Below are 15,112 nucleotides of genomic sequence, written 5' to 3'. Positions count from 1 at the left end.
GCTACTGCTGATGGTGTTGCTGCTGTTGCTGTTGCTGCTGCCGTCGCATGCAACACTCATGTGCGATATTTATGGTCCGAGAGGCGAGCATCAGCAGTAGCTGCGAGTAAATAAACCTGAAAATTATGATGAAGCAAATGGCAATGGCAATAAAGAGCACCAACAAGTTTCCATGAGCCACTCAAAGTGCCAAATATGTGTGTCTTTTTTTGCTTGGCAAATAATTTCACCACTTAAAATGGCAGCAAAGTCAAAACGCAAATAACCCATTGCGGGTGTTTTCAATTCTGAACCAAAAAAATATGACTTACAGGAGTTTTTACTCCGCTACAAGAATCGCAAACACCAGTCGTCCAATGCAAAAGTCACAAATTCGAACTCCCACCAAGAAGCCCAACGAATTGTTTGACAGCAACTGCTGCAAGACACACCAGCAATATTGCAAAAATATATTTAGCATACGACAATAGATTAGGCATTTTACGACAACAAAACACCGAGGAGAACCGCAGAAAACGTGGTCCAAAGCACCAAATACACTAGCAGCAACAGTAAAAGCAATTGCAACTGCAACAACAGCAGCAACATCAGCAGCTGTTAAGAGGCAAGCAGCATGCAACATGCTGAAACTGAGGCAACATACTACACCATGACCATGCAACACACATCGCGAGTGCAACACGAGGCGGCAAAGCGAACTGAGCCAGAGAATTTCCATCGCAAAGGGGGGTGGGGCAGGGGGCGAAATGTTGCCAGCCAGCAGCAGCAGCCTGTTGCAGGTTCTATTTAACCCTCTGTGGAATCTAGGTGCTGCGAAATATACTATTTCTACAGCTAGTTATACAAGAAATTAAAATTCATTTTTGTTCCCTTTAAATTGAAATAAATTTTAATAAACCGAACTTCTGTTATATACTTGTTCATCGATTTAATGCAGGGCACTTACAGCTGATCAGATAGCTTTCTGATGCCCTCAGCTAATTTTGAAATAATTCCCACTTAGAGCCGATCGAAGAATCAGTGATAGCTGATAACCCAGCTTAACCCCTCGGAATTATTCCATTTCCTAGTGCTAATTGTGCGGACGGAAATCTGAGAGAGCGCAGCGTAGGGTTAATGCCATCAGTGTTTCCCATTCCATGCCCATGTGTGCGTGTGCAACATTTCCCCTACTTTCGGGGAGAGCGAGAGCGGGAGCGAGCGCTCCGCTCTCCCAACGCCCAAGCAGCAGCGTGTGTGTGAGCGACATATGCAGCAGGCAGGAAATGCAATGCTTGCGTGTGTGCGTGTGTCAGTAGCAGAGCAGAGCGGAGCAGAGAGCGAAAGCAGCGCAGCGGCAGCGCGGCATGTGTGTGTGCTCGCTCGCGAGAGTGCATTGCACATGCACATGCACATGCACATGTACCGTGTTGTCTGTCTGCCGCGACGCCGGCTATCTGTGTGTGTGTGTGTGTGTGTGTGTGTGTGCGAGCTCTGCCAGCTCGGCAGCGACGTCGTCGGTTTCACATTTTCAACGAGCCAACGGAGTCGAGATGGCCAACTCCAGCAATCAGTTTGAATCGAAACGCGAGGCGGTAAACATGTTTTGAGAAAACGAGCTCTCTCGCCGAACGAAACGAAGTCGAACACCCTGAGTCGCGCCAAGTGCCAAGTTTAAATAATAATTATAAAATACACGCAAGCTACCAACTTATGAGTTGAGTTGCAAGAAATAGCGAAAGAAAAACGAAACGAAAGTGAATAATCGCAAAACGCATAGCCAGCTCACACCAGGATTACAGGGCACTCGGGCTGCGGAAAAAGCGATCGAAAAATGAAAACCAGAAAGTGATTGAGTTGTGCACCACCAACGCAACCCACAACCCACAGCTAAAGCAGCTACAAATTAAACAAATTCATTTAAAGTTAACTAGCCAACTAGCAAATCACCAAAATGCCAGCCACATCTTCCATCAACAACATCATCATCGCCGTTGCCGCCTGCCTGTTGCTTCTTGTGGCTGATGCGCATGCGCAGCAGCAGTGCAACTGGCAGTACGGCCTCACCACCATGGACATCCGGTGTAGTGTTCGCGCTTTAGAGTCCGTGTCCGGATCCCCACTTGACCTCCAGGTGGCGGAGGCGGCCGGCCGCCTGGAGCTGCAGTGCAGCCAGGAGCTGCTGCACGCCAGTGAACTGGCACCGGGACTCTTCCGGCAGCTGCAGAAGCTCTCGGAGCTGCGAATCGATGCCTGCAAACTGCAGCGAGTGCCACCAAATGCATTCGAGGGTCTGATGTCGCTCAAGCGACTCGCCCTGGAGTCGCACAACGCGGTCTGGGGTCCCGGCAAGACCCTGGAGCTGCACGGCCAGTCGTTCCAGGGACTGAAGGAGCTGTCCGAGCTGCATTTGGGCGACAACAACATCCGTCAGCTGCCCGAGGGCGTCTGGTGCTCCATGCCCAGCCTGCAGCTGCTCAATCTCACCCAGAACCGGATACGTTCCGCCGAGTTCCTGGGCTTCTCCGAGAAGCTCTGTGCCGGCTCAGCGCTGAGCAATGCCAATGGAGCGGTTAGCGGTGGCTCCGAACTGCAGACACTGGATGTCTCGTTCAACGAGCTGCGCTCCCTGCCCGATGCATGGGGAGCGTCCCGATTGAGGCGCCTCCAAACGCTCAGTCTGCAGCACAACAACATCAGCAGCCTGGCCCCAAATGCCCTGGCCGGTCTGAGTTCGCTGCGTGTGCTGAACATCTCGTACAACCACCTGGAATCCCTGCCCTCGGAGGCGTTTGCCGGCAACAAGGAGCTGCGGGAACTGCATCTGCAGGGCAACGATCTGTACGATTTGCCCAAGGGTCTGCTGCACCGTCTGGAGCAGCTGTTGGTCCTCGATCTGAGTGGCAATCAGCTGACCAGCCACCACGTTGACAACAGCACCTTCGCCGGCCTGATCCGCCTGATTGTGCTGAATCTGTCGAACAATGCCCTCACCCGCATCGGTTCCAAGACCTTCAAGGAGCTGTACTTCCTGCAGATTCTGGACATGCGCAACAACTCCATTGGCCACATCGAGGAGGGCGCCTTCCTGCCCCTGTACAATCTGCACACCCTCAATCTCGCCGAGAATCGCCTGCACACACTGGACAACCGCATCTTCAACGGATTGTATGTGCTGACGAAGCTCACGCTGAACAACAATCTCGTTAGCATCGTGGAGTCGCAGGCCTTCCGCAACTGCTCCGATCTGAAGGAACTGGATCTCAGCTCCAATCAGCTGACGGAAGTGCCCGAAGCTGTGCAGGATTTGAGCATGCTCAAGACCCTGGATCTCGGCGAGAATCAGATCTCGGAATTCAAGAACAACACCTTCCGCAATCTGAATCAGCTGACGGGTCTGCGATTGATCGACAATCGCATCGGCAACATCACCGTGGGCATGTTCCAGGATCTGCCCCGTTTGAGTGTGCTCAATCTGGCCAAGAACCGCATCCAGAGCATCGAGCGCGGAGCCTTCGACAAGAACACCGAGATCGAGGCGATCCGATTGGACAAGAACTTCCTCACCGACATCAATGGCATCTTTGCTACCCTCGCCTCCTTGCTGTGGCTGAATCTCTCTGAGAATCACCTGGTTTGGTTCGATTACGCCTTCATTCCATCGAACTTGAAATGGCTGGATATCCATGGTAACTACATCGAAGCCCTGGGCAACTACTACAAACTGCAGGAGGAGATTCGTGTGACCACGCTGGATGCCTCGCACAACCGCATCACGGAGATTGGAGCCATGTCGGTGCCGAACTCCATTGAGCTGCTGTTCATCAACAACAACATCATTGGACAGATCCAGGCCAACACCTTTGTGGACAAGACGCGTCTGGCACGCGTGGATCTCTATGCCAATGTGCTGTCCAAAATCTCGCTTAATGCTCTGCGCGTCGCACCAGTTTCGGCGGATAAACCAGTTCCCGAGTTTTACCTGGGCGGCAATCCCTTCGAGTGCGACTGCTCCATGGAGTGGCTGCAGAGGATCAACAATCTGACCACCCGCCAGCATCCTCATGTGGTCGATCTCGGCAACATCGAGTGCCTGATGCCCCACAGCCGCAGTGCTCCACTGCGTCCACTGGCCAGTCTATCCGCCTCCGACTTTGTGTGCAAATACGAGAGCCACTGCCCGCCCACGTGCCACTGCTGCGAGTACGAGCAGTGCGAGTGCGAGGTGATCTGCCCCGGGAACTGCAGCTGCTTCCACGACGCCACCTGGGCCACCAACATCGTGGACTGTGGCCGCCAGGATCTGGCCGCCCTGCCCAGCCGCATCCCCCAGGACGTGAGCGATCTCTACTTGGACGGCAACAACATGCCCGAGCTGGAGGTTGGCCACCTAACTGGTCGTCGCAATCTGCGGGCTCTCTACCTGAACGCCTCCAATCTGATGACGCTGCAGAACGGAAGTCTGGCGCAGTTGGTCAATCTGCGAGTGCTCCACTTGGAGAACAACAAACTCACCAACCTGGAGGGCAACGAGTTCCGCTCGCTGGGACTTCTGCGGGAGCTGTATCTGCACAACAACATGCTGACCCACATCTCGAATGCCACCTTCGAGCCCCTGGTGTCCCTGGAGGTGCTGCGTCTGGACAACAACCGCCTGAGTTCGCTGCCCCATTTGCAGTATCGTCACAGTCTGCAGGGACTGACCCTGGGCAGGAATGCCTGGTCATGCCGCTGCCAGCAGTTGAGGGAACTGGCGCAGTTTGTCTCCGATAACGCCATGGTGGTGCGGGATGCCCACGATATCTACTGCTTGGATGCGGGCATCAAGCGCGAGCTGGAACTGATCGGCAACCTGGCCAATGGACCCGATTGCTCCGACCTTCTGGATGCCAGTGCCAGCAATATCAGCTCCTCGCAGGATCTGGCCGGAGGCTATAGGCTGCCCTTGTTGGCCGCTGTGCTGGTGCTCATCTTCCTGGTCGTGGTGCTCATCATTGTCTTCGTCTTCCGCGAGAGCGTGCGCATGTGGCTCTTCGCCCACTACGGAGTCCGGGTGTGCGAGCCCCGCTTCGAGGATGCCGGCAAGCTGTACGACGCCATCATCCTGCACTCGGAGAAGGACTACGAGTTTGTGTGCCGCAACATTGCCGCCGAACTGGAGCACGGTCGTCCGCCCTTCCGGCTCTGCATCCAGCAGCGAGATCTGCCCCCGCAGGCCTCGCACCTCCAGCTGGTGGAGGGAGCCAGGGCGTCGCGGAAGATCATCCTGGTGCTGACCCGCAACCTCTTGGCCACCGAATGGAACCGCATCGAGTTCCGTAATGCTTTCCACGAGTCCCTGCGTGGCTTGGCCCAGAAGCTGGTGATCATCGAAGAGACGAGCGTTTCCGCCGAGGCCGAGGACGTTGCCGAGCTGTCGCCGTACTTGAAATCTGTGCCCTCCAACCGACTGCTCACCTGCGATCGGTACTTCTGGGAGAAGCTGCGCTACGCCATCCCAATTGAGCTGTCGCCCCGTGGCAACAACTACACTTTGGACCATCACGAGCGCTTCAAGCAGCCAGTGTCGCCGGGCATGATCTTCCGCCAGGCGCCACCACCGCCAGCCTATTACTGCACCGAGGAAATGGAGGCGAACTATAGCTCAGCCACCACGGCCACGCCATCACCACGCCCAACGAGACCAGGAGGAGCCGCCAGGATCGTGGACTCCATGCCCATGCCGATGCGTCCGCCCTCGGAGCACATCTACCACAGCATCGAGTCGGAGTACAGTGCGTACGATCAGCATGAGGCGCTGTCGATGATTCCCACGGGTCTGATGCACCAGCACCAGCACCAGCAGCAGCAGTTGCGTCTGCATCAGCAACAACAGCAGCAGCAACAGCAACAGCGTTTGCTGCAGCCGCAGTTCCGGGCGATGCCGCAGCAGGCGATTCCCGCTCCTTCGGCGCCGGTGCACCTGCGCAGTGGCAGCGGATTGAGCCAGGCCAGCACCAGCACTCAGTCAACGGCCCAGGCCTCCACATCCGCAGCAGCGGCACAGCAGCAGCAGCAGCAGCAACAACAGCAGCAGCAGCAGCAGCAACAAGCAGCTGGCAGTGAAGCGGCCAATAAGAACGGCCAAGCTTTCCTGGTTTAAGAACAACAACTCCCCGAATGGCCATCTCCATCTCACTCAGCCTCGCAAGGGTTCTTCTCGGCAGGAGCGGCCATCTTGAAGCTGATCGCTCACTGGCGCAAAAGGACTCGGGAAGAGGAAGCAGGAACAGGACGCACACACCAACACACCGACACACACTCACATCCAAAAACAAAAAAGACTTTTCGTAGGCATTTCTTGAAACACAATATATTTATACGTATTTTTTGTCGGGAGCATTTCGCCGTTGGATGTTGTGGTTGTTGTTGAAGTTTCGTAGTTGTGTAGCACTGCCAAACAAAAAGGAAAACGCACAAGACACGCCCACAACACATTCATATACGAGCATATAGGAATACATTATTCTAATATAATTACCATAAACGTAAAGAAACAATTACTAGAAATGTTGCAGAAACACTTTCAAATTCAATGTGATATATTAATTAACTATAATTAAATCGGCAAACGAGAGTATGCCCCTTACTGTAATGCGTAGATCTATGTAGTAGTTCTAGCCAGGCGTAAAGAACGTAAACCTAAAACTAAACTAAACAAAACTAAACTAAACTATTGTTAACTACAACTTAAAGTAAAGCTAATGAAATATGTACACACATTCGTTCGCATCCAGTTGGTCGTGTTTGTCGATTCATTCATCCTAAGCTACACGAAACAAAAAACTAAATGAATACTTCATAAACTTAAATGTAATGTATATAGAAAACTCGCAGGAGCAAACCCGTTTAGAGCACTTAATGTATTTATGTATCGTACTGTATAGAGAGATGATGGAGCTAAATTAATTCAATTAAATTTACTTAATGACGAAATGTATTATTAAATTAATTATTACAATTACATAAAACCAAGCAGAGGAATATATCTGACAAAATAAAATGCAAAAACATTACAAAATATTGACAAAAATTAAATCACACAAGTTTTCTTACTCAACTCGTTTAACAGAGGGGGATTTTCCGTTTGGAGCAACACCAAAAGGAGAAGAATTAATTGTAATAGTTTTCACAAAAGCGAAGCCTGCTGTGTCCCCATACATGCAACTGACACTATTCCCAGTAGGATTCAAAGAGGATAATGGCAGTTTATTCATTTCCATTCGGCATTTGAGCAGTGGGAATTGCAAAAGGTCACAATGCAAACGTTAACTAAAACGCAAACGCATAACTGAATTGCGAAAACTAACTAAACAAAAGCTATGCGCAAGTTAATTGCTTGTAAATAATTGTACATAAATAAATTAATGGAAAACGCACTCTAACAAACATTTTGCATATGCCACAGCCACAGGCACTCCCACACTCGGACGTTCTTTTATGTAAATTATTATTTGCGAAATTATAAAACAAAATTAAAATGCGGTCCAATGCGAAAATTGTATTCTGCACATTTGCTTAACTCGCCATTTGCAATCCCATATTTTTTTTTTGGCCCCACAGTATTTTCATGCTTTGGCAAACCGCAACTCTATCATCAGCTAATGTCCCCAAATAAAATAATAAAATTCGAAACAAAAAGGAAGGAAACAAAAACCCATATAATACATTTAATTTAGACGCATGGCCGAACAACTATATAACTGCATTAATGTTACAAACGATTCAGTTATTCAGTTTTCCCAATTAGCCTCAGTTGCGAGTGCTTTAACCTTAAAGCTGAATGAATAGCCCTCAGAGCATCTAACATTTTTCATTATTTATGACCAGCGTATTGGCATGTGTCTATTTCTGGTGTAACCCTGACACTTTTTTGGCAAAGTCAGCCGCAGAGCCATGAGCTCGTGCCAAAGTCGTTGGCCAAAATCGATGGATGCTCTTCTGGCTTAAAACAAACACTGAACTTGCGACTTTATGAGGGGCGAAACTTTATGTCATGTAATGCACATACAACGCACACACACACTCTACTGGTACCATCGACGGCAAATGAAGTATGTCATTTCGAATGGTGGAAATTGTAAAAAATAAAAGAGTAGCCGAATAATCCCAGCTGAAAAATCCAAAGCAAAGCCAACTAATTGAAAATCAATAAACAAGCAAGCACAACAAAATAAGTGCAGGAAAATGAAGGAAAGCCCTGCTAGTTGCCAATTTAATGGCGAAATGGAAAGCACACACACACTCAGATACAGATACAGATACAGATACAGATACAAATGTATCTGTAACATTAAAACGGGTGGGACCAGCAGATGGTCGTTGGCTTTGACCATTGACAATTACGGAAAAAACTCTTGACCTTTCACTGCATAGGACGGAGATGTTTTCAGGATATGTCAGTACTAATTAAAGAGCCATTAAATCTGTGATTAATTAAAGTCGCGGTATCAGGATGTGCGAGTTTAAAAGTATATCTTTCGAAAAGTAGAACTTGGGCTTCAGTAATCCAGATATGATTATCGTTAATATGATAATTGACTGGCACTACAATATGAGTCATGGTAATGTTGAGGCTCAAATAATGCAACAATGCAGTTCATTGACATTTTGAAACAGTTGCAATAATGGAAAGTCCGGTAGTCCGATGCCAGATCTTATAACCATCCCGGCAACTCAATCAACGACTTTAATTTGCAACATTAATATCTAATGGGTCCGGGAAACTCGGAAATCGATTTAAAGTTTCCCTGAGCACCAGCCACCCAATGTCATTAGCCGGCACACCCGCCATTTCTCGTCTAACGACGCCCCAGTAAAGTGAAGTGGGTTGACGCGTTTGCAAAAATTGAACGATATTAAAAATGCATTTATGCAAATTTAATTGCACGGGTGTGCGCACTTGCCTAAGCCACCGTTGGGGGGCAGCCAAAGAATTGGATAACTCGCCATTAAGTTGCTGGGTCGCGGTGCTCAAGAAAATTGATTTGTTTAATAATTAAAACATGCAAACTGCATGTGTAAGGCAAATCACTTGCGGCCCATAAAAGGTATTACCAGGTTGTGATATGGCCAAAGCCATGGCATATCATTTACCTGTTGTTCGGTTGGCTGTCACCCAGGAATTTGCAATTAATGCTGCTTGACAGGCCACGATAAACACTGGACGTATATGCTATAGTGTGGGCTTACCCACGGATAATGCCAAATTACGGGCTAGTAGTGAGAGCCTGGGGCATCATCTCTCTAACTATAACTATAGCTATAACTATTTACAGAGCAAATATCCCTTCTATATGCGAAAGTCAATGGCAAGGGGGCAGGGGGCTTGGCACTAAATTTTGATTTGCCAATCTTTAATAAAAACAGGGCGTGAGGCGTAAGCGTAAACACAAATATTTATGCCTTATTAAAAACCAAAATTAATACACTAGAACAACATCGATTATGCGTGGCATACATGAAATATCGTTGTAACTACACAAACAATCCGCCCGAAGGTTGGCTTTCAGGTTTGTTTTTTTTTTGGTTTTTTGGTTTGTTGCTTTGTATTTATTTTTTTTTGCTTTTGGGGTGGCTACGTGCAACCCTCTCCGGCTTATCGGCATTTTAGCCGGATTGCTAAGCGTACGCCCACTCCAGCGGAGGAAATAATACAAAAAAGGGTTTTCATTTCAACCAAATATTTGGGATTCCCTCGTTGCCGCTGCCCGCGTTTTTTCCACTGTTTGTTAATAAAAAATGCAAACAAGGGTGGATTTGAAGGGGGAGTGGCGGCGGCAGGACGACGAGGGCCGCTCGAAACAAAACAAAAAAAACAAAAACTGGTTCAGTGTGGCAACGGAGGAGTGCGAGGGCAATGCGATAGGTACGCCAACTATTTGCATACTCGTACTCGTACGTACAGCACTAAGCGCATAAATAGACAACTACAAAACAAGTTGGCCGACACGACGGTCGGTTGGTCCGTTGGTCGTTGGCCATTTGGTCACTTGGTCGAGATGACTGACCGCCAGCCGTTTGCCAGGTAGGTAGGTGGGTAGGTTTCTATATTCTACGTGGGTCTGGGCCTTGGCTCAATCTGGCCGTAACGCCGTTCTAGCCACGCCGAATTGGGCCGCAATGCTGCCGAGAACTATTGTCTGCAGTCGGCTGTTTATGCATGCGGTTTTCGCGAACTCGAATATTTAACTATTTTGTTCTTCGCCGCTTGAGTCCTTGAGAAGCCAGCAAAGAATCGGTTTAACAAGGTCCTAAAAATTGTTTTAAAACTCAAACAGCCGCAGCAATATATGAATACTTTAACATTTGGTCAAGAAATATAGTTTCTGGTTAAATGAGCTGATCGAGCTGCCATCGAAATCAAGAAAACTTTTGTTTTCAATCACTTTGGAACTGGAACACCGCTACTCAAAGTGCTTCCTCTCGAAAAATACTTGTACTACGTTGACACTGATTGCCAAAGAAAGTCAGTAGAGTGGAGATGTTGAGGGGGCAACGCACTTGTGTACTTGTGCATTTGCCAGCGAGCATATTTTATCTTAGCCGTGGCAATCTGAATAAAATTATTTATTCATATTCATAACTTTTTCGCTGCCATTCTTGTGCAATCACATTCGCTGACTGGCTGCGAGAGTGGCTGACTGACGCACTGACAATCCGACTGCAGCAACAGTAAAACAGTAAGAGCAGCCCCACTGCCCCACCTTGCTCCACTTGGGTCCCACCGCTGAAGAAAAGCGAGTGCACTGCGAGAAATCAATCATTTTGAAGCCAGTTTTGTGCGAAGGATGGGTTTTATTTGAAACTCAATGGTTTTACTTACAAAATGAATATAAAAATAAGATCCATTTAAATATTTTTATTCATTTCCAAATCCCAACTTCCCCTGTAATGTAGCCCTCTTTGACGTGCCATTTTCCTGCTAATATTTTATTTAAGTGGCATTTTCTGCCAGTGTAAGAGTCAGCGAATAGTGTGCCGCTTTCGCATTTCCCACGGCATCAAAATGTTGCCGTTGTGTTTGTTGCTGTTGCTCTCGCTGTTGCTGTTGCTGTTGCTGTTGCTTCTGATGTGTTGTTGCTGCTCCACAGCCTCACCTCGAATTCTACAGAATGGCAAAGGTGGGCTGGAGAAAGAAAGAGAGTGGGGAGAAAGGTGAGGGGCAGGGGAGGAGGCAGTCTCGCGCACTTCCTTCATTTGCATTACAATGATAAACTCCAAAGTGTGTGCCAGAGAATTTCTTAATTTTTTTCGCCTTGTTTTCGTTTAAATTGCTGCTGTTGCTGTTGCTGCTGCTGCTTCTGTTTCTTTTGATTTTAGTTTTCCATGCTATTTGTATGGTTGGGGATACCAGCGCGGCATGAAAATATATTCGCAAAAGGCAAAAAGCAGAGAGAATCGGGCATAAGTTATTTATGGACGGGTTTCTTGCCTTTTGGCTTTGTGATTGGCACACAGCTGCTGCGTAAACCAACAAACCTTAACCGAAAACATCTTCCCAATATCGCAGATAGAACCGAATTTCATCATCGGTAGCTGAACATCATGTGGAACCAATTTAGCCTCAATTCGTTTATAAAGAAGTGGGGAAACAAATGAGTTATCAAACCGAATGCCACGCTCATTAGGCATAAATTTAGCATAGATCCCAGTGTAGAATGCTGCCCAAAACCAAAAAAAGGGTGCAGCCCGATTTGGACTTCGAGTGTGTCATCGCGAGTTCTGGAATGCCTAATGAAGACATCTATTCACATATTCGAAGCCATTGTAAATTATTATTTGTGCCTCATTTCGATTGACTTGGCACAATCAACAACGAGCCCGTTTCCCATCCCCAACTAATTGTTATGCAATGCTGCGGGGGCAATCGAGCATTTGAGGTTCTGCCAAAGGAAACGCCATCGCCATTAACGCCGCCAAGCCGAGATAGTCATTGAACTTGGTGCGACGTCATCGACACATTTTTTGGCAGTGCCACAGCCGCATCAACAGGCAACAAGAAACAAAAAGCTTCTATCTCCATCTGGCCGATGAAGCCCCAAGTGGAAATACAGGCAAACCTACGTAGAAACTACCAGACATTTGGCACAACTTACCTAGTTACAAAACAAAACAAAAAACAAAACAAGACGTCATTATTATGTTAATGAAATAAATACTCCTTCCTAAACATTCTGAAAGTTAGGATATATATAGATCATTCAACTGTCCCCCAATGCGAGTGTCCACTGTGTGTGACTCGAGTGTGGCGACCACTAAGCGATACCCGGAGCGAAGAGAGCAGCCGGGCCACTTGTGTTTTTCATCACTCCCCTTTTTGTACAAATCATCAACTTAATTATGCTTATATTAAGGTTTTTATCTGCACGGCTGACTTTTCACATGGCAGAGGAGGAAGGCAAGTGCCGGTAGCTCGAGTGCAACAACTCGACTTATTTGTTGGGGTCGTTCTTCGCCGATCTGAGCCACTGTATACACAGTATCTGTATCTGTAGCTGTAGCTGTTGCTGTATCTGTATCTGCGCATCCGTATCTCCACATTTCAGTATCTAGGTATCTACGGCGTGTGTGCGTTTGTCAAGTGCACTCCTGGCTTATTTGCATATAGTAGGCACTTTGGTAATTGAATTCAGTTAGCCACCGCAAAAAGATGGGACTCACGCGCACGCTTGATTGGGGCAACAGGCCCTTATAATGTGTTGACTGCCTCTGGAACTAGAGACCGTGGGCCTGGACGGCATCGGGATCGGAATCGGGATTGGATAGGTCGTTTATGATTAAGACTGGGGCCCACAGAGTCGAGGCCACAATTAAGCAGAACCTTTCTGGGCACTCCAAAACGAAACTACAGTTACAAAAACGGAGAGGACGGAGAATGAGTAGGAGAAGGAGCCAAGTGCTTGGGCCAAGAAAACAATATGCAAATGCCGGTGAATGAATTACAATTAGGCAAAAAGACGATGGGAATGACGCACGAGTGTATTGGTGGAAACAAAATATCCATGGGATGTGCGTGTGCTTGAATTTTCAAATACGACTGCACACAGTCATAAATAATTTTTCTTTCAATCAAATAAAAAAGAATTCTAACGAACCATCGTGCACTTGGGCAATCAATGACTAAAATTGTAAGCAGCATTTTCAAACCAAAGTCAAACAGGTAAACAGAAATAAAGACAATTTTTGGTAAATGTTTGCATGAAATAGTAAATACCCTGGATATGAATTTTTTAGTCTGTCTAAACGTTTTGATCAATAATTAATAACTATAAATATTTTCATTCAGGTTGATCATGTTCTTGAAGAAACATCCTAAATGTAACTCACTTTTAATAACAAAGTTTTTCGAGGGGATCCCTTTTTAATTTATTAATTTAAGCTGATAGATATCTAATAATTTTTGTGTAGTTTGAGATTTTCAACACAACTTTTTACACTTTGTACCCAGCATTATCTTGATCAGGAATTTGAATTTTCCTTTCCTTCCTGCGCCGAGGAACACCTCTCCCCTTGCCAACTTGTGCCAGGGCTACCAAAATGAAGCATGTCATAAATAATGTATGCATCCATAAGATATTCAAACTATTGCACAAGTGCTTCATTGTGGAATGGACATGAGTGGGGAAAAAGCGAGTTCCCCGAGCACTAATTGACCGAAAAGGACCACCGGCCGACCATCACCATCACCATCACCAACAACGACACGTAGCCACTGCCATTTGAAATGGCTGCTCTCGGGTTTCCCCACACCAAGTGGCTACATGTCCAAAAGGATGACAAACTGCAACGTGACTGCAGGTGGATGGATGCACGTGGCCCTAAGTTGCATAACTATGCTGGGGCTTAAACAATTGTTTGACAATATTCAACATGACAATTGTGTCGTGCGCATAATTACGCTTGTCAATATAAAATGGGTTAAGATTTCATAAGATCTGCTGCCAGCCAATCACTGATTAAAACTGCATGCCCCACTCGTTCTTGGGACAGCCACTTCCTCCACGACATGACAAGCTAATTGAAATTTCATTAGCGTTGGCCCTCCGCAGGAACCTGGCCCCGGCTCCAGTATTAATTTGTAATTTATTATTAATAATTCCTAACACTCGAAGTCAGAATTTTTGGTTGCCACAGCGCCGATAAGAATGCGCGAGAGCTGTTATTTCGTTGGAAAAATTATCATTGATCAGCAGCCCAGGCACATGAATTGTTTTGTTTTTAGATGGAGCTCCATGTCGGAGGAAAATTGAAATTGTGTTCGGGCTGATATGAGCTACCGAAAAATAATGAAAGCTCAGCTGATAGAAGATGACCTGGAAGTTGCACCAGATGAATACAGTTGCAGATAGCATTAAACAAGACTGGGAAACGTCCTATAGAGAAGGGAACTGTTTGAATCTCAAAGATACCTTTTCACTACACTCTTAAGTGTTTCAATTTTTGTAATGTATAATTTTCTTAAAGACTTCTCTTCAATCATTTATTGCACATAACACAGAAGATCTTTATTTTGTGGAACCTACTTCCTGCATTTTCCATTTGCTATATACTCTTTTATTAAAGCTTTCTGTAAATAAATTCATGAGAGAATATTCATGAATTTTATACATCTGCTGAATTTATTTAATATTAAATTCAATGAAGCTTCACAACTTTTCAGGTTTTAAAAGGGCCATGCAAAAATTGCATAAATGTTAGGATATCCGAACGAACTTGCTTCCCTGGCTTTGCGTTTTTGTCCTATGGATTGTCTTAAGGATATTCCACTAAGCATTACCACAAATAGTAATCACACGTACTAGTGCCTGCTGCATGCAACCTGGAAAAGGGAAATCCAAAGAAACCAAGCCAAGCCAAACTGAAACAAAGCAAGCCAAAAGCAAAAGCAAAAGCAAAAGCAAAAGCAAAAGGAATCCGAGTCCAAACACCCGCAATCTCACACACGTCGCTGAGCTATTCAATTATGGGTGTGCCCGGGGCCTCGGAGGAGTTGGGCTAGCAGTTGCAGTTGGAATCAGAATCGGAGTTGGAGTTGGAGATGGAGTTGGGGAACCGGAGACCGACACACAGGATCGGGGATCGGGGAGTTGCT

The 15,112-nt window shown here is 46.8% G+C and overlaps 1 protein-coding gene across 1 annotated transcript; it reads left to right on the top strand.

Annotated features, from left to right (window-relative positions):
• Positions 1 to 1,545: 1,545 nt before the first annotated feature.
• On the top strand, positions 1,546 to 7,056 carry LOC120444962 (toll-like receptor 7). Its single transcript, XM_039624978.1, has one exon. It carries the CDS (start codon positions 1,934 to 1,936, stop codon positions 6,119 to 6,121), a length of 4,188 nt encoding a protein of 1,395 aa, XP_039480912.1. The 5' UTR covers positions 1,546 to 1,933; the 3' UTR covers positions 6,122 to 7,056.
• The last annotated feature ends 8,056 nt before the right edge of the window (positions 7,057 to 15,112 follow it).

Source organism: Drosophila santomea, chromosome 2R (assembly GCF_016746245.2).
Source record: "Drosophila santomea strain STO CAGO 1482 chromosome 2R, Prin_Dsan_1.1, whole genome shotgun sequence".
Classification (NCBI taxonomy): Eukaryota; Metazoa; Arthropoda; class Insecta; order Diptera; family Drosophilidae; genus Drosophila; species Drosophila santomea.
This window is presented reverse-complemented; position numbering and strand designations above follow the sequence as displayed.

Coding starts and splice junctions, on each gene's coding strand:
- LOC120444962 (XM_039624978.1), top strand. CDS start 1,934: ATGCCAGCCACATCTTCCATCAACAACATCATCATCGCCGTTGCCGCC.